The 20107-nt window shown below is 34.3% G+C and overlaps 1 protein-coding gene across 2 annotated transcripts in view; it reads right to left on the bottom strand.

The window, feature by feature from the left end:
- Positions 1-20107, bottom strand: part of LOC126823891 (sodium-independent sulfate anion transporter) — a 37442-nt gene that overhangs the window by 12466 nt on the left and 4869 nt on the right. The window contains exons 1-4 of one of the 2 annotated variants that reach the window (XM_050552950.2): positions 9565-9716; positions 9255-9430; positions 8681-8783; positions 1826-2030 (exon numbers count right to left, since the gene is read on the bottom strand). In XM_050552950.2, coding sequence (XP_050408907.1) covers positions 1826-2030; positions 8681-8783; positions 9255-9430; positions 9565-9567 — 487 coding nt within the window. In that variant the 5' untranslated portion in view covers positions 9568-9716. Of the gene's footprint in view, positions 1-1825; positions 2031-8680; positions 8784-9254; positions 9431-9564; positions 9717-20107 lie in introns of those variants that run through there. The other variant, XM_050552949.2, reaches the window with a different exon arrangement.

The raw sequence follows: 20107 nt of genomic DNA, 5'->3' as shown, positions 1-20107 counted from the left end.
ACCCCCACCCCCATCCCCCACCCCACTATCCCTGGGTCTGGTTACTTTTATGTGTATATGACAAACGTCAATTAAAAGAAAAGAAATGAATTCGTTCAAAATGTTTCTAAATTAACGCCCTTGTCATACATTCGAATTTATTTGTTCGAACATACATTTCGTCAGCTTCATGTCGAGTTTTATTATAATTTATGTTTTAAAATCTTTCGAAAATCTCTCTTCGGTAGTTCTATGTTATTTCTGTTGTCTATTATTTTAACTTTTTGTCTGAAAGGTCCACTTGTAATATAAAATATTTTTAAATGTCATCAATTGATATATTGTCATATCATGATGTTGCTAAATGTTAGTTAGCCCAGGGTGTCATAATATATGTCAAGGAGAGACGGAAAAAGTGAAAATTTTAACAAGGACACAAATCATTCCACGGATCAACAATTTGGAGACATTATTCTGGCAAGCTGTAAAACATGCTTCAATTTGACCGTCTCTCCTTGACATGTATAATATGACCCTTTGCGCTAAATCAGGGGCGTGTGGCGAAATTTGAGTAGACGGGTTTCCGGGACGAAGACAACGTAACGTTTGTCGTGAGAAATGGGGGATTACCCGGGAATTTTATGTATAGGATTAGAATGAAATGAGGCCAAAATATTTAACAACCTCCTAATATACACAATCCATACCTGTTCCCCAAGCCCTTTCAATAAAATATTGTTTTGAAAAAAAACGGTGGATCATTGCGATATCTGGTGTTTTGTGAACCAGGTAACTATAGAAAACAATAACTGTATAAGAAATGCGCTGAATTGTGAAGTAACACTACTTAAAGTGGCATTAAGTAGGATTTAGACAAATAGCTGACCGTTCTTGCTATAATAATTCAAAAATAGATAATGAAAAGGGAATCTATTGGAAATTTCATTCAAATTACTTTATTTTGGCGGTTTGGGGTTTGACAAGAAATTGCCGATCCTCAAGTATATTGCCGTGACAACGAACGAAAGCTCGAGTGTCCGCCCTTTTATTAAGTGACGTACCGATTATATGGCGTGGGTGGTTTGATGCATCCAATAACGTCTAAATAATAATTTACATAACACTTGAAGCTAAGAAAGCTAATAAAAAAATACTTGTAATATACAGAGTTCGCTCTTACATTATGCATCTTTAAAAACTGTGCATTGAAAATAAAAATCTGCCGGATAAGATGTCGGTGTCCATAACAATAGTAGATACAAACGACAATCTCGTTCTTATTGTTTGGTTACAAGCTTGAAAATTTGTCTTCACTTTTTTGAGGAAGCGTAACGAATAGTTTTAACAAATTTAAAAAGACATAGTGCGCTGTCGTACCTGGTGCATGTTAAGTTTTGTTAAAGTGTAATAATATAGCATGTTTTGTAACTACGTGAAACCAGTTTTAACATTAATTTAAAACTGAATGAAAGGTGGATCAACGTTAATTAGGTGCTGAATTTCAAAATTATCGAGATATATAATTTCATGATGTGTAGTGAAGTTTTAATTCTGGTATCAACTGCATTCTGTGTATATGCATTACGACGGAGAAAAACAATCTGCCTGTCATACAGCAGAATTACTCAAGCCTACAAACGTCTAGAGTATTGCATCAATCAAGTCAATAAAATTACTTAAAATGGGTTTAAGTGATGATGGTGTACAGCCTTGCCTCGCGAAATAACCTAATTTGGTTCGAGTGGATGTTAAACCCAACTGTTTCTGCAAACAATATGAAATTACAATATGGTTCATAGATAGGCTGGATGTCATGTTTATGAAACGTTAAATATGCAACATTTACCTAAATTTAACAATCCCATTAATAACTGGACACATCCGCTCATCAATGTAAGAATAATGGCATACGTGGCGTCACCTTCTACAGGTGATACTGCAAATGTTCCTGTCATCAGTGACATGATAGCAGTTGGCCCTAGTGTTATATCTTTAGAGGTTCCAAGAAAACAATATACAAAACATCCCATAAACGCTGAATATAAGCCATACTGAAAAAGAGAATAAAATATTATCAAAATAAAATAATCATGCTCCAAGTTATTGGTTGCTTTTATATCGATGAGTTACACTGGCAAATGTTTTTGAGTTTTGCTTTTGCTGCGGGAAATATTGGAATGTTTTTTGGTCGATAAATGAATCATATTGTAGTGCAGAAAATTACCTTAAATTGATAACATATATTCAAATAAATAGGCCCACTGTATATACCTTAGCATCATGGCAACATCAACAAACAATAAACATTGCAGCAATCGAAAGTAGGTATAGATGTAAGGTAAATGAATTTAATGAATGACCGGGTATAGAACGTTTAAAGCCGATGACCGAGAGAGAGAGGGGGGGGGGTTAAAGTTCATTCGACACAAACTAGGTCATTTCAAGACTAACATCTGATTCAATTCTATAATTCGCTTGCGCGTAGGGGTCTTTAGTAGTGCGACGAAATCGGAGGACGTACAAGCAGGGAATCGAAAGCACGCCGCTTGACTCATTGACAGACCTTATGATCCAACGCGCACTCGTTAACCCCCCCCCCACACACACACACACACGCCCTCGTATTCAAACTGAATTTGTTAACAATCAGTTAAAAAAACAAAACTTGCAAATTCCCTCGCATGACCATCAGTGGCTTTAAAATGTATGATTTTGACTCCTCAATAGATATCCGCGTTTCAGCAATAGTTGACCATGAACTATATTATTTAGTATCTTATCAGTCCACAAAATTAGATCTATTTTCTATTAAATAAAATCTTGTTTATTAAATTATTACCATGTTTATTTTATATCTGTAAAATATCTGGATCGCTAAGCAAATCACGTTATTCGACTATATGGTCAACATTACAACGATATTCAACCCTCTCAAAGTTCCATCTATAGTTTTTGTGTGTATTTTTTATGCTATCAATTTCTAAGTATCTTTTCGGAAAAGTAAAAGAAAAATAGAATAAAAAGCCCCTTTTTGGTGGGAAAGATTTGTCGCAACGGTTCGAATTTGTGACGCAGTTAGGAATGTGTACCGGTAGGACGGTGTATACAATTACACGCAAAAAAGATTCAGGGTAAGGGGTCAAGGGCCCCTCTCCATTCTTCCATTTCTTCTCCTTTGGATGGCATTCGCCTTGGTCGCTTCCCTGCAAAGACATTGTGTCTTACCCCAATCAAGCTGGATCAAGCCTATTTTGTGGCTTCCTCTGACAAGTTTCCTAGAAACACTTGTCTACGATATCACCCTTGGTGGAAGTGGGTGTACAACTCCAGGAACGAACGAATGAGTCAAGGAAGGTTATCAGACTGCACCTGCATCCTAGAACAGTTCAGTCAATTTATGCTTTTACCCCCAAAAAATTGCAAGAAAACGCTTTTATGCATTTTTGTGTTTATTTAGGTGTCCTATAAAAAATCAAAAGAGTTTACCAAATTTTGCGCACAAAAAAGCGGCAAAATCCAAGATGGTCGACATTTGCCTAATCAATGTACAAGAAAACTCTAAACTGTGGGTTTAAGGCCCTATAAATGTATTATGAATGTATAAATAAATTAATGTGTTTGGGGCATTTTAAGATATAGTCAGGAATGTTACTGGTCCCTTAAAGCGGTAAAAATAAGTAAAGTCCAAGATGGCCGACATTAGCTAAATCAATGTACAAGTAAATCTTAAACTTTTGGTTTAAGACTCGATAATTGTAATATGAACATGTAAATTCGCGTATTTTTGGGCAATTCTTTCATTTTAAGATATATTCTGTGTTGTTAACTCGTCCCTTAAAGCCGTAAAATCTTTAAAATCCAAGATGGCTGATATTTGCCTAACCATTGTGCACGAAACATTTGGTTTTTAAGACCATATTAATGTACATGTATTATGTATATATAAATTAATGCTTTTGGGGTTATTCTTTCATATAAAGATAACTATGTACCTTATACCTTTTTAGTGCCCCCCCCCCTCCACACACACAATCTGCGACCGAGGGCCTAAATTTACGAATAGGCTTTACCCTATCTGAAGTAAGGTGTTTGGGGACAATATTTTATATTAATATCACCGTGCAAGAGGGCGATTTGTTTTAGTTTAGTACCTCAAATAACCCGAAAAAGTGTTGGTAAACTTAAGATTCATAATTTCTAAAATTTAACTAGTTGTACAATATGATACATGAAAAAAACTCCATTAACATTATAGAACAATACTATCTCGTATTTTAAACTTCTGGCTTTACCATATGCCATACAAATTACGTCATAAATGAAATGGGATTTGGCATGTAAACTTCCAAGAATTATTACACAGTGGGGTTCCCAAACAATAGAATAGAAATGAAAAAGCCACATCCTTATGTCCATGACACTAAGTAAACGCCCCCTTGAAACAAAGTTCCTAAGGTCCAGTCCCAAAAAATTAAAAGCTCAGTTATTATAAGTCGATTCTATTGTTTTGCTATTTTTCCACTCCTCTAGGTCTGATACTATCTATCACTAACACATTCGCGGTTATAGTGAATCCCCAAGTAGTACCACTAGTGAGTGGGTCGCGGCGCGACAGACTGTATAAATGTTCTGTCAACTCTCACAAGAATTTGCTGTCACCAATGAACTCAAATGACAGGAAATTGACTAAACTTTTCAGGCCCAGTCCCAATTATCTACATACACTTACAGAAACGCGGATAACCGACTAGTACCCTATGCTACTAAGTCGGATAGACCTAAATGACTAACGTATCAAGTACAATCACATATTTATATGAAATTACTTCTAATCTCTTGGCTAGATCAAGTGTTGACATAAATAAGCATTGATGTAATAATTTTACAATATTTTATAAGACATAAACAATGGTAAATAAAACAATTACTAGATTAATTATACGATTAGTATGTTCACGATACAGGCTATATTGTCAGTTACTTTCTTTCTATAACAGTTTTATAAACAATAAGGGATTATAATAAATTAACATGTCATTAGAATTACGTAACATTTCACCCTTGGCTATAGTCACACGCAATATTTTGAAGAAATATAATAATTATTGTCCTTAGAGTTTACATGTATACAGAATTCAATTTGATGACTATCCTTTTTAAAATTAAAGTATTATCTGAAATATTCTAGATTTAAAAATAACTACTATAACCAGCACGGTTATAGTATCATTCTTCCACTCCTCTGTGGTCTGGGTCGTGAGGCGATAGACTGTAATACTGTCAATTCTTAAAAAAACAGAGAGACTTGAAGGAAGATTCGAGATTTTGTCCCATTGACTGCCATTTCTGGTCCTCTCGTTCACAAGAATTTGCTCCCAGCAATGATCTCAAAAGCCAGGATATTGACTCAAATTTTCCAATTTTTTTCTCCCCTTCGGGTTACCCAGTGTTATAGCCACTACCCCTAAGGTTTACAAAAAAATTAATAACAAAACCAATAAAAATCATAACATGACATGAACTTTATGTCAACTTGAATAAAATTAATTTCTTGATCTGCTACTGGCCTTACCGTTATATAAGCAGCAAACTGAGATTGGCACTTGTTTTTGCAAAAGTTGCTCAGTTAATGAAATGTAACCTCATGTGTCTTAGAAATGATATATATGGGAATGCATCATTCTTCATTCTATGAAGAACAAATTGGTAAATAATTTCTTGCACGTCTATATGATTGTCCGGCTTCACCCATCTTCCATGTCATCAGGTTATTGTGGGTAGGGACACAAAAACATATACATACCAAATATGCCAGTAAGTAATGAAGAAGTGCAGAGTTCCAAATATAAGTTAATTTGGGTTCGCGTCAATATGTTTTGGGGTGGGGGATTCCCTGGAAATGGTATTATAACACCACAGGACATATCTACTAATGAAAGAATGACCCCAAAAACGTTAATTTAGAGACCAAAATTGCTATTTTATGATAACACAGTGCAGAGTTATGCCCCTTTATATGCCCCCTTTTTTTTCATAAATTGACTGGACTAGAAATCGGGATAGTAATTGTATCTTGCTTTGATCACAACCCTTGTGGAAGAAACGCATATATATTACATTACTTGAGGATTATCCAACAACAGGGACATATTGTTATACAAAGGTGCGCTGGGTATACATTTCACACAAATGAAAACAGTTATTAACATGTTACTGGGGTTTTAAAAATGTGAAATAAAAAAAAAAACGTTTATGAATGTATCCAGATTTCATAATGTCACTTTGTTTACCTATCTAAAACAAAACATATATCAAAAAGTCCCATTTATGTATTTCAAATGCGTCAACATGTCGAAATGTTATTTATGACTAAAACCAGCGCAGGACATGACCAATATTGGTGATTTATGACAACAACGGAATTATACCCAGAACATACGTAGTACATAATTTACTCTTCAAAAAAAGTAGTGGATATTCGAAACAATACAAAACTGTGGAAATGCACTGCTGTTTTATTAGAGGTAACCAGTGTATGTAAATAACAGGCCAATTGCCTACACATGAACATAAACAGTTCATATTGGCGGCTCATCTGACGGCCCCATTTCACTCGCAAAGAGATACACTGTCAAAAATGAAAATGGATGTTTTTGATTTTTGTCTAATAATGAGTTATTGCTCCACCAATCCTCAGACATTCAGCAATTCCTCGTGGCGTGCTCCTAATCAACCGTCCAATCACGATTTGGGGTAATCTGACCCACTCCTCTTGCAGTGCCACGGCCAATTCTTGTCGTGTTGTCGGTTGACGTTGACGTCGACGAACACGTCTCCCGATCAAATTAAACGTAACACACTAAAGCAAGGATACGCCAAACAGTAAATCTTATGCAAGAACCGATAGGAAAGCAAACATGGATAGGATAAACCAGCAAGCGGCAGTTTTCATCAACCCTTCCTTGAAGTGTCAAATTTGACAATGAACCCCCTCCCACGTGTATGGCGCTATTGCGTGTCGCACATGCAGCTCAGTGGTTCTGTTGGGGCGATAAGTTCTTCAACTGTGAACATACTCTCAAAGCATGTAAAGTGTCCATGACTATTTATCATATCACAACCTGCATAGGTATTTGCATTTCAATATCCCCTTACTTTTTTGAAGAGTATATATAGTATCCATAACCCCCAAAAGTCTCCATTTTTATGGTTTCTAGAATTAGACAAGTATCAGTGATTATATTTTAGTGTTGTCATACGTAATAGGATATTAGGGTTTGATATGACATTTCGGGTATTTCTTGTTTTGGATTAAATGAACTTACGAATAAAATCCCCTATATTCTCGGTTCCTCATCCACTAGGAAGATTATCCACAGGTCATCTAGTAAATAGAACGAGGAAGTTCTATATGGTGCTCTATTTTAGCCACTTCACACAAGGGCGACGTAGCAATTCACACTGCTAAGTTATGACTATTTTTGTAAGTTATTGTATCAACACGAACTCGGCCCTCGCGTCGCGAATCGCACCCACCCTTTATAAATGGAATTTCATTGATTGTGTAAGCATGACGAAGGAGGAGGCTTCAGTTTAGGAGAATCAAAACTTTTGAATACTTCGTAAGCACCTTGCATTTAGCGTAATCCACACACTTGCTATGATATGATTCATATAGCACTAGTAGGGATAAGCTATCAGTGTACTGGTCATGAGCAAGTATAACACAACAAAGTTCTTATACATATCGATTGTTACAGAAAGAATTCTTCTCTTCCACCACCACACGACCAATATTATCGATGGTTTAAGGTTATAGTTTACACGTGAACTTCAGGAATTAAAGATACGTCTCAGAATGTAACCTAAAGGCAGCGTCAACCATAACAATTACAAGAAATTGTAGCAAACTTATTTATATACGAAACAGTATGTTGTTGTTCAAGGACACTGAAAATGTAACGCACGATGAGGGAAGTGAATAGAACCTCATATTATAAATAGCAACCTGGGTATCGATTTATTTTTCGTTTGCATTTGGAAAATTTTTATGATGGGGCGTAAAGTAAATATAATATATATCCTTCATTCCTCGCGATCTTGATGTATATCCGGCGCCTGTCTCCTAAATTCATCGAAACCTTTTGGCCTTACTCCACTTTACTATAATACAATACATATAATACAATACCCTAAATGGGTAGAAATATAATCTCAGAGCTCCTGATTTTATAAAATTTAGGGTAATCCCCCAAACCTCACGTCAACCGTGTCGTTGTCTCCACCTTGGACCCTCAAATTACTGAATACGCCCCTGAATATATGAAGGAAGTAGAAGCTCTGGTTTCCATTTGAATGTCTCATTCTCCTCGAAAGCTGTTTCACCCCATTCGGCGCCATGGGCATTGTAAAAAATCTGGCTTTCTTTACTATTCAAACATTTGTAAAGCAGGCTACCGTAATTAGCATTGTCAAAGATCTAGTTTTCTTTACTATTCAAATATTTTAAAAGCAGGTTACAGTAATCTGTGGGGATCTGCGAACATTCTGTATGAAATTTGGCATTATATACATAATTTATGGTGAATGTTGATATATCGGACATCCGATATAACAAACTATCTTGAATGACAAAACCTGAAATATGCTAAAATGATCAAGGAACTAGTTTCATATAATATATAGGTCTTGGAATACTTGCCTGTGGTGGCAAACCAGCTATTTTAGCATAAGCTAAACCTTGAGGAATGACTGTTAACCCAACAGTTAAACCAGCTATAACATCACTCTGTACATCTGTTAAACTGTAAGAAAATCAACACATCATCAAATCTGGGTTTCTAATATTTACGGGCGTGACAGAATAGTGGAAACGTGAATTTCATTGTGAGTCGGATCTAGAGCCTACGTCCAGCACCACTGCTATATGGGAAACCACACTGGATCGAACCCGGGGCCTTTTGGTTAATGAGCCAACCGAGCCACTTTGGAGGGGTATGTTTGATTGAAGTCATTCCAGACAAATCCGAATGGATTCGTTTTGAAATTTGTCTCTGCAAATTTTATCTCGGGTAAAATTGGAATCCGTCCCTGATTCAACACTACGAATATGAAGTACGAGATGTTAAAATCCAAGATGTACAATACAAAAACCTCAAAATATAAAAACATAGAAAGGAATCCTGATTCGGATACTGAGCAACGTTAGAAGAATGGCCTATAGCTGTTACAAAATATCGCTCCAGAATCGATATGTAATAGGGATTCTAATATACCTGTATTTGGGAAGCCATTTTAAAATGGGAAGTCTATTTTTTAGTGTTTCAACCGAACAAACACCGTGTCCATATTTTTTCACTTTATCACAGAATTTATCAGTTGTTGGTACCGCGGATTCAGGTTGAACTTGAAACGAGATGGAATGTCCATTTGACCCAGGCCGGAATTCTTTCTGAAATAAAAGGAGAAAACATAAAACATAAATTTTGGGGGATGAAAGAATTTGCAAAAGGGCATTTAAATAACCTGATATAATGTGGTAGCACTTTGGGGGAGTTTACAATATTTCAGTTGGCAATATCTAACCATTGTATGGAGAAATGTCCTCTTTGAATAACACCAGTTCTACTCGTTCCTAAGAGTGCACGATCGTCCCTAGATATCCCCCAAAAGGACAGCGATAGAATGATATAAATTCCTGTTCATCGTGCCGATGGTCCCACCCACCGACTAATTTCCGTATCGTTAACACGTTACACCTGCCTGCATACAAATAGAAATTATGTTATGTGACATTTAAGTGTATTTTATTTTTCCTTCATTTTCTGATCATTGGTCGACTATTTGTCGTTTACTGAAGACCATTAGGGCCAATCAAATGAAAAGAAATATTCTAATTATCTTGTAATTACGGGGACGCCAATTAGGGTCAATCACACGAAAATAAGTATTCTAACTAATTTATTCCCACTTGGCTTCTCTAGTCATTATCAAGCTATGATAAAAAATGAAAATATGACAGGACAATATATACATGTACACCACAATGCTAAGTTAATGATGACAAACCAGGGATGTAACTTAATTACGTGTACCTAATGGTAATCTGATTTAATTGTACGCTAATAAGTAATAATACCAATTAACCTAAAAAATTGACTAATTGATTAATGGATAAGTTGTTGTGGAGTATACACAATGATTAGTGGGTTTTAATAATACAACCGTTGCAAGAAAATGAAAATTGATGAAATGTTATCAACGACCCCTTTCACTGAAATAAATACAAATGGTAAAAGGATAGATTGTTGTGGAGTATTTACAACGATTTGATGAGGTTTTGATAATGACAACATCCCACAAAGATGAGATTTGATTTGTGTTATGACCAAAATAATTGATACACAACCACCACAACCAAAGGGATGTGTTTATCAAATAGTATGCAATTGTGGGATTGCATACATCGGGGAGACAAAGCGACCATTAAATAAAAGGATAGATGACCACAAGTCGAAAGCAGCAACCAACAACTCCGCTGTAGCTGAACATTTGAACTCCAACCCTCGCCACAGAGTCCAATGGTCCAACGTAAAACCACTATGCAAGAATATAAGCAACAAGAGAGCGCGCCGATTACATGAAGCCATTCATATACGACGACACAAACCAACGATGAACAGAGATCAAGGATTGTTCCTTCCCAGGGCGTATGATATTCTTATCACATAATCAAGGCTAAGCATAATTCTACTTTTTTTCTTTTTTATCATATTTAATACTTATCAATATTCCAGAAACAACTTTAAGTTTGTAATAACCATCATAATATGCAAAAATGACAACTAATAATTCCCAACTATTTTTGCTTTTCAGGCATTTCTGCTTTTCAGGCCTGCGGTTATTGTAATTTAATGCACTCAATATTTCTAACCCTGCTTTTCTACATCACCATAACATCCAGTGAAGTACCACTCAATATTTTAAATTGTCAGCCTTCAGGGGACTATTGATCATTTGTGCAGTCATTGTTCTAAGGGTTTTTCGTATATCAGTGTAATCACTCGCATCAACATCCACATATCAATTATTTTGGTCATAACACAAATCAAATCTCATCTTTGTGGGATGTTGTCATTATCAAAACCTCATCAAATCGTTGTAAATACTCCACAACAATCTATCCTTTTACCATTTGTATTTATTTCAATGAAAGGGGTCGTTGATAACATTTCATCAATTTTCATTTTCTTGCAACGGTTGTATTATTAAAACCCACTAATCATTGTGTATACTCCACAACAACTTATCCATTAATCAATTAGTCAATTTTTTAGGTTAATTGGTATTATTACTTATTAGCGTACAATTAAATCAGATTACCATTAGGTACACGTAATTAAGTTACATCCCTGGTTTGTCATCATTAACTTAGCATTGTGGTGTACATGTATATATTGTCCTGTCATATTTTCATTTTTTATCATAGCTTGATAATGACTAGAGAAGCCTAGTCGAAACGTCGCTCAGTAAAAAGCAGTAATTGTATTCCATAGAATTGTGACCTGTATACTCTAGTTCAATTACTAAATGCCATTGAAACAGTTTAATTTATTCCCAGGTTACCCTTCACTGATTTGTCCGGTAGCTAGGCTAACGAAGTACTTTTTTATGTTGCGATATCGCCACATTCAGGTCATGCTCCCATTAATAGCATTCGTTATTAAAAACCATTCATTAAATTCATACTCCCATTAACTTCACAGTCCCACCAACTTCATACTCTCATCGATATATCTTATTAATGATTCATTGATTTCATGCTCTCCTTAAAGCCACGGAACGTCATTTACATTTTTCCGAAAATTTTGTTAATCCAAGCTTGAATGTACACAAATTGATTATTAAATAAATCAAAATCAAGATCAAATATACGTTAGTGGGTTCTTATTAAAGGGAGTAGGGCTCAATTTTTTGGAACCTTGAAATATACCAAAATGGTTCTAAAAGCACATATTAATGTAATATGAATGTATGTAAGGTGATTTATATTCAATTTTTGAGAAAAAAAAATATTGTAATTTCAATTATGTTCGTTGAAATACGCGAACAGTTTAAATTGAACGGCAGTCGTTTACGCCTACTAAGTGGATTCTACACGTTTTTATAGTATTATTTTGTCGTTTGTGAATCAGCCTTTACTAATTACTTCCTCATTGTGTTGTAGAATGTGTTTTATTTGTTCATTAGAAAATGGTACCCGAAACTATAGGGTACACATCTCGTGTACTGATCAATGTAAATATTGGATATTATTATCCTATAGTTTCATGGAAAGATAACGACATCAATATTGATTGAAACAGATCAATATTGAATTCTAATTCGTGTTTTTAATTTCGAATATTGAGTTGGAGACTTAGCTCCTTTAAACATACATTATGCAAGAGCTAAATCTGTCTTTCTTTAGGTCTTAAATGTCATATAAACTATTAGTTAGAGACTTATTAACATGACAAGCAGGGGCGTAAATGTGGGGTGTGTTTGGGGAATGAAAGCTGCCCAGTTAGTAGTACCGCTGGTGCGTGGGTCGTGGGGCGTCAGACTGTACAAATGTTCTGACAACTCTTGCAAAACAGGCGGAATTAACAGGGGCAGATTTCGAGATTCTGTTCCAATGACTCCTATTTCTGGTACTCTTGTTCACAAGTGCCAGGATATTGGTTCAACTTTTCAAAATTTAATTACAAAATCCATAACAATCATCATATTATATGACATATACTTTATGTCATCTTGAATAAAACTGCTTTCCGACGAGATAAAGATCGGCGAACAATTATTGGCAATACGATCTATGTCATTGTGGACGGCGCCCTAGATTTGGAACCTACCCACCCCCACCCCCTATTTTTGCTAAACACCCCCGCCCCCAAACAAAATCTTTATGTACGCCCCTGATGACAAGACAATAATCAACTTCGAATTTCCACAGATTTGATGATTAACCGTAAAAATAGTTTTTGTTTTGGTTCGTTTGGACTTTGCACAGTTTTTAATCTTTTGTTGACAATAAAAACTGTCTAAAGTCAAAACAAACGAAAACAAAATCAGCCAAAAATCAACATTTAAAGAGGTTTTCCGAAAAATATAAATAGCGTTCTGTGGCTTGAAGGAGAGCATGAAATTGATGAATCATGATATTAATAAATCGTGTATGAAGTTGGTGAGAGTATGAACTTTATGATTTTAATGGAGTTATGAAAATAATGAATGATATTTATAGGAGCATGACATGAATGTGCCGATTCTGTAACATAAAATAAATCAGTGTATGGCGACCTTGAAATAAGTTAATCATGGGCTTATCCGTATCTTGTAATTACAAGATAGTTATCTTGTAATAACATGATAGCTATATTGTAATTACAAGATAATCAGATTTCTTTTCATTTAATTGGCCCTAATGGTCTTCCGTAGTCGTTTGTATTGCTGAAAATAAAAGAAAAACACTAAAATGTTGTATTCAACTCGTTCCGTTCGTCATCATTATAGTCTGTTCTCCCAGTAATTTATTCACAATATCATCAAATGTCATTTTACAATGCTTCGTATTCGTGCCAGCGTTAAAATGGCATTACCATATTCTAAATAATGGGAAACTTAAATATATTTAGTTTCTACTCCGATCCAATAGATTCTTGAAATATCAAAACGTAGCCATGATGCAAAAGTATATAAGCTTTCGGCTTGTTTTTGTTATATTTCTTGATTACTATCATCATGGTATACTTCATATTTTATGAATCAATATTGTTTAAACCAACGATAATTGGATAATGAATCAAAATGAAATCGTGTCTAACAGGACTTATTTTAACTTGCCTGTAGGCACGAACGTGCCTATGGATGAAACAATCCGTGAAATCCGTGGTTTGAAAAAAAATGCTATGTGGCCTTGTGAATCTGGCAAGATTGTATGGGAAAACTTGGCATTCATTATGATCATCGACCACTTTCGATTTCTGTTTCAATCGTTTTGTATTGTTGACGTATTCCCACCACCAACTAAAGCACAAAAATTACATAGCATAGCATCGTCAGGTGCGGGTGACAGTGAAGGTTCGTTTGCCTTTGGATCTACTTTGGATGTTTTTTTGGACTGTTAATGATACTGAACACGGTTATAAATATAAATATGTTAAATCTGTTATATTTTGGTTATAAAAGTGTAAGCGTGTTATCGGAAGTCAAATTCTGGAAATTTTTTAGGAACCCCAAAACACGAGAAACCGCGCTTCGCGAAGAAAACCTTAAAATAGGCCTTGGTGTCTAACCTCCTAATTTTCTCCACCGACTGGAATAAATAAGACGGTCGCAGAAAAAATTGCGACTTTTGTCATACATGTTATTTCATCGTCATTGTTTCATTATTAATCATAACAAATATTTAAACTAAATTCTAAAGACAAAACAATAAAAACATGTTTAAGGTAATGTGTCATGTTATTGTCTCAATTATAAGCTATTTTATTTCATGGTCGTCCTTTTTCTTTATTTACAAAGATTAGCTACTCTTGTTGAAAATATAATTTTGTCTGGACGTCATATCAACAAGATAATACCTTTACTGTTCATCAAGTACTGTACCATACACAAGACGAATTGTGCCTCGTACAACCAATTACTAAATCTTCTTAACTATGTATTTAGTTGTAGGCCGGTAAGCCGTAGCAGGAAGATGAAGTCACATTTTGTTTTTGTTTGAATGATGACACCTGGAACTTCGTACAATGTCACCCTTTAAAGAATTTATTATAGTTTACAAGATTTATATTGTAATAGGAAATAGTTGAACATTGTAACAAATGTGTGACAATTACCAGTATAAGTTATATAATGATGAAATGTGTGGTAATACACCGACAATTTTATATCTGATATAGATGTAATGTATCCGGAAGACAGAAAAACGCAGCAGTGAAAGGACATTCTTAACCAATCAAGCGCTACGAATCCACAAAATATATATAATAAAACAGTGTCCAACCTCACGGGGTATCCATTGATAAAAGTGTGTTAAATATGACTTTACTTTTTTTTAAAGATTCGGCTCAAAATATTGTCTGAAATGATGGTTAAAATTGTTTAACGGTATTACGTAACATGACTTTACTTTGTCTGAAAGATTCAGCTTAAAATGATGGCTACAATTGTTTAACGATGTTACGTAACTCAGTGAAAGAATTTCAACATTGTTTACATATCATGAGTGACCGCGATGACGACACTATGACAAGCTTATACGCGTGGTTACCCAGACATTCTGCAACTGCCAGTTTGAAAACAGGCAGCCAATCTAAAATTAAAAAAAATTAAACGCTTCAAAAACTATCACGGATCTTCAGATGGTTGTGCATGACTCAAATATAACGTTTCTACCAGTATTAGATTTGCTTTTTTCTTTATAGCACCCCCCCCCCCTCGCCCTTGTCTGCAAAAAATATTAAAGGGGTCTGCTTTTTTTTCGAAGAATCATAACAACGACCACTTCAAGATTATATATTTCTAATTCTAGTTAGGGTTTCACACTGCGTAGCTTGTGTGAAACACTATTGTTTTTGTTAAAATTATTATTCTTATTATTATTATTCTTCTTTTGTTTTGAGTAGATCTCAGCAACTGATTGTCGGATCGTTACGATTTCTTCGGTTTTATCGGAAAAGTGGGTGTGACTTAGAGGATAAAGCTATTTTGAACGTTCTGCGACAATGCGAAATGTCCGAAATCACCGAAGCTATCGTTTTTAGAAATATTGCAGTAATTTTAACAATAATCATTGGATTTTAACTTTCGATGCATTTTGGCATAGCCGGAGACGGGGCACATAGCTACGCTACTTTTGATTTTTGATTTTCGGCAAATCTTCGCAGATATTAGGCGCTAAATTTAGAAAATTTAAATTTTTACAAAAAACTTTTTTATTTATGAATATTTTTTAGTCGTGTTTTTCACAAATATAACGAGTCCTCTGACTTGGGCAAAAATGTGAAATATTTTTGTCTTGGTAATTTTCCTTGGCCCCCATTGGCTAATTCAGTTTTTCAGTCCTAGATTAATTATTTATTGTTCGATTTGTATAAAACAAAGTTCATATGCTCCGTTGTCTCAATTGTCATTTTTTTTGTTACCAATAGTGTTATCTGTCGGCACCGGAAGTGGCGTAAATTGACAAAAAACTACAATTTTGACAGTTAGGTACCATTTTTCGAAAGCAAATATTATTTTTTTCAAATCTGGTATAACTGAAATTGTGCGCCCTTTAAAGGCGCACAAAATGTTGGGACCAGTTTTTTTAATTTCGATTCCGTTTTCGGGCTATTTCGATTAAAAGGTGAAAAAAGGTGTAAAATTAAGCTATTTACAACCCATCCAGCGTTTTCATATTTTAAAATATTACTTCGTAACTTTCATAAACTCGTAGCAATAATCTATACGGAGAGAATGTATGTGAAAATTAATTTGTAATATGCGCAGTTGCCGAGAAATGGGCAATTTTGCATGAGTCACTTTTTACGCTAGTTTGCCTGTAAAAGAGTCAATTATTATTCGATTTTCATAAAAGTGACACCATTTGATGTGTAATGTCAATTTTAACTAGGTCAAACCAATTTAACATTTTCAATATCACCGGAAATGACGTAATTTGGGCAAAAATTGTATTTATAGCCTTCGAAACCAGTAATTTATTCAAATGAGTCATATTTGTTATTTGTTTAAAATTTTGATATTTGATTCAAATCAACTAATACAATGAACCCTTACGATCATATAGATATCACAAAATGGTTTCTAACTTGTTCAGTTGCGGAGAAATAGGCAATTTTCAACAGGTCACTTTTTAAGGTTTTTTGTCAATAAAAGTGTCAATTATTATTCGATTTTCATGAAATTTTCACTGTGTGATACATAATGCCATTTACGATTTCATACAAGTAATTTAAGATTTTCATTATCACCGGAAGTAACGTCATTTTGGCAAAAACTGTATTTTTAGCCTTCAAAACAGATATTTTATTCGAATGAATCAGATTTGTAATGTTTTTAAAATTATGATATTTGATTCCAATCAACAAATAGAATGAACTCATTCGATCATACAGATACCTCAAAATGGTTTCTAACTTGTACGGTTGCAGAGAAATAGGCGATTTTCTACAAGTCATTTTTCAAGGTTTTTGGTCTATAAAGGTGGCAATTATTATAGGATTTACATAAAATTTTCACCATGTGATGATGCTATTTCTGATTTCATAAACCAATTTAACATTTTCATTATCACCGGAAGTAATGTAATTTTGACAGGATCACTGACATGTAGCAAATGAATTGATTGCTGGATTTGGTTGTTTCTGCGTCCATTTTATTTCATGTGTGCAATGCTTATGTGGAAACCTGTTTAACGGTTTCATTGGTACCGGAAGTGACATAAGTTCAAGGGTAACGTGGCACCGGTGAAACCCGTCATTACTGCTTCGCAGTTCTAGTTATTCTTATTATTATTATTCTTCTTTTGTTTTGAGTAGATCTCAGCAACTGATTGTCGGATCGTTACGATTTCTTCGGTTTTATCGGAAAAGTGGGTGTGACTTAGAGGATAAAGCTATTTTGAACGTTCTGCGACAATGCGAAATGTCCGAAATCACCGAAGCTATCGTTTTTAGAAATATTGCAGTAATTTTAACAATAATCATTGGATTTTAACTTTCGATGCATTTTGGCATAGCCGGAGACGGGGCACATAGCTACGCTACTTTTGATTTTTGATTTTCGGCAAATCTTCGCAGATATTAGGCGCTAAATTTAGAAAATTTAAATTTTTACAAAAAACTTTTTTATTTATGAATATTTTTTAATCGTGTTTTACACAAATATAACGAGTCCTCTGACTTGGGCAAAAATGTGAAAATTTTTTGTCTCGGTAATTTTCCTTGGCCCCCATTGGCTAATTCAGTTTTTCAGTCCTAGATTAATTATTTATTGTTCGATTTGTATAAAACAAAGTTCATATGCCCCGTTGTCTCAATTGTCATTTTTTTTGTTACCAATAGTGTTATCTGTCGGCACCGGAAGTGGCGTAAATTGACAAAAAACTACAATTTTGACAGTTAGGTACCATTTTTCGAAAGCAAATATTATTTTTTTCAAATCTGGTATAACTGAAATTGTGCGCCCTTTAAAGGCGCACAAAATGTTGGGACCATTTTTTTTAATTTCGATTCCGTTTTCGGGCTATTTCGATTAAAAGGTGAAAAAAGGTGTAAAATTAAGCTATTTACAACCCATCCAGCGTTTTCATATTTTAAAATATTACTTCGTAACTTTCATAAACTCGTAGCAATAATCTATACGGAGAGAATGTATGTGAAAATTAATTTGTAATATGCGCAGTTGCCGAGAAATGGGCAATTTTGCATGAGTCACTTTTTACGCTAGTTTGCCTGTAAAAGAGTCAATTATTATTCGATTTTCATAAAAGTGACACCATTTGATGTGTAATGTCAATTTTAACTAGGTCAAACCAATTTAACATTTTCAATATCACCGGAAATGACGTAATTTGGGCAAAAATTGTATTTATAGCCTTCGAAACCAGTAATTTATTCAAATGAGTCATATTTGTTATTTGTTTAAAATTTTGATATTTGATTCAAATCAACTAATACAATGAACCCTTACGATCATATAGATATCACAAAATGGTTTCTAACTTGTTCAGTTGCGGAGAAATAGGCAATTTTCAACAGGTCACTTTTTAAGGTTTTTTTGTCAATAAAAGTGTCAATTATTATTCGATTTTCATGAAATTTTCACTGTGTGATACATAATGCCATTTACGATATCATACAAGTAATTTAAGATTTTCATTATCACCGGAAGTAACGTCATTTTGGCAAAAACTGTATTTTTAGCCTTCAAAACAGATATTTTATTCAAATGAATCAGATTTGTAATGTTTTTAAAATTATGATATTTGATTCCAATCAACAAATAGAATGAACTCATTCGATCATACAGATACCTCAAAATGGTTTCTAACTTGTACGGTTGCAGAGAAATAGGCGATTTTCTACAAGTCATTTTTCAAGGTTTTTGGTCTATAAAGGTGGCAATTATTATAGGATTTACATAAAATTTTCAACATGTGATGATGCTATTTCTGATTTCATAAACCAATTTAACATTTTCATTATCACCGGAAGTAATGTAATTTTGACAGGATCACTGACATGTAGAAAATGAATTGATTGCTGGATTTGGTTGTTTCTGCGTCCATTTTATTTCATGTGTGCAATGCTTATGTGGAAACCTGTTTAACGGTTTCATTGGTACCGGAAGTGACATAAGTTCAAGGGTAACGTGGCACCGGTGAAACCCGTCATTACTGCTTCGCAGTTCTAGTTTTATTTGTTGCTATTCGACGGTGGTTGTAACTATGCTCACAAATATATACAAATTGGAAAATATAATAAACCTTGAAGGTATTCGATTTTGCCAAAACAAAAATGTCATATCTCAAGATAAGCTTAATGTCTGTACATAAACCCTTAATCTTGAAATCAGTACCATTGGGACTTTCGGATGCCACGTGTGTGTTTTAGGGGTTGAATAAACTTTAACAAGATTGTATTTCAACCTTGTATTTATCACAAACAAACGATTGTCATAAGCGACCTGATAAAACTAAGTCATATGCATTAAATAAGTGATTTGATAATGTTGATAAGTTTTGATAAAGACCTACTTCAATGAGTTAAGTTCTGGGAAACTTTTCACAAACATTTTATCTGTCAAAAATTTAATTTATCTGATAACCTTATATCTAGATAGACTTAAAATGTAGAACAGACTTCTGTATTATTCAATGACTAAACATTCACTTTGTGATTCTTGTGCCAATATAAATTAAAAAGACAACTGATCACACATTCGGAGATAAAGTGATTCGGGTGCTAATTTGTTGTCTTTGGTTGGATGCTAGCAAAGTTTAATTAAAATTAGATAATTTCGTTTCGTTTCTCTTTCCTGGTTCTTTACAAATCATATTAATCTAACCAAGTACTATCAA

This window comes from Patella vulgata, chromosome 6, assembly GCF_932274485.2.
Source record: "Patella vulgata chromosome 6, xgPatVulg1.2, whole genome shotgun sequence".
Classification (NCBI taxonomy): domain Eukaryota; kingdom Metazoa; phylum Mollusca; class Gastropoda; family Patellidae; genus Patella; species Patella vulgata.
This window is presented reverse-complemented; position numbering and strand designations above follow the sequence as displayed.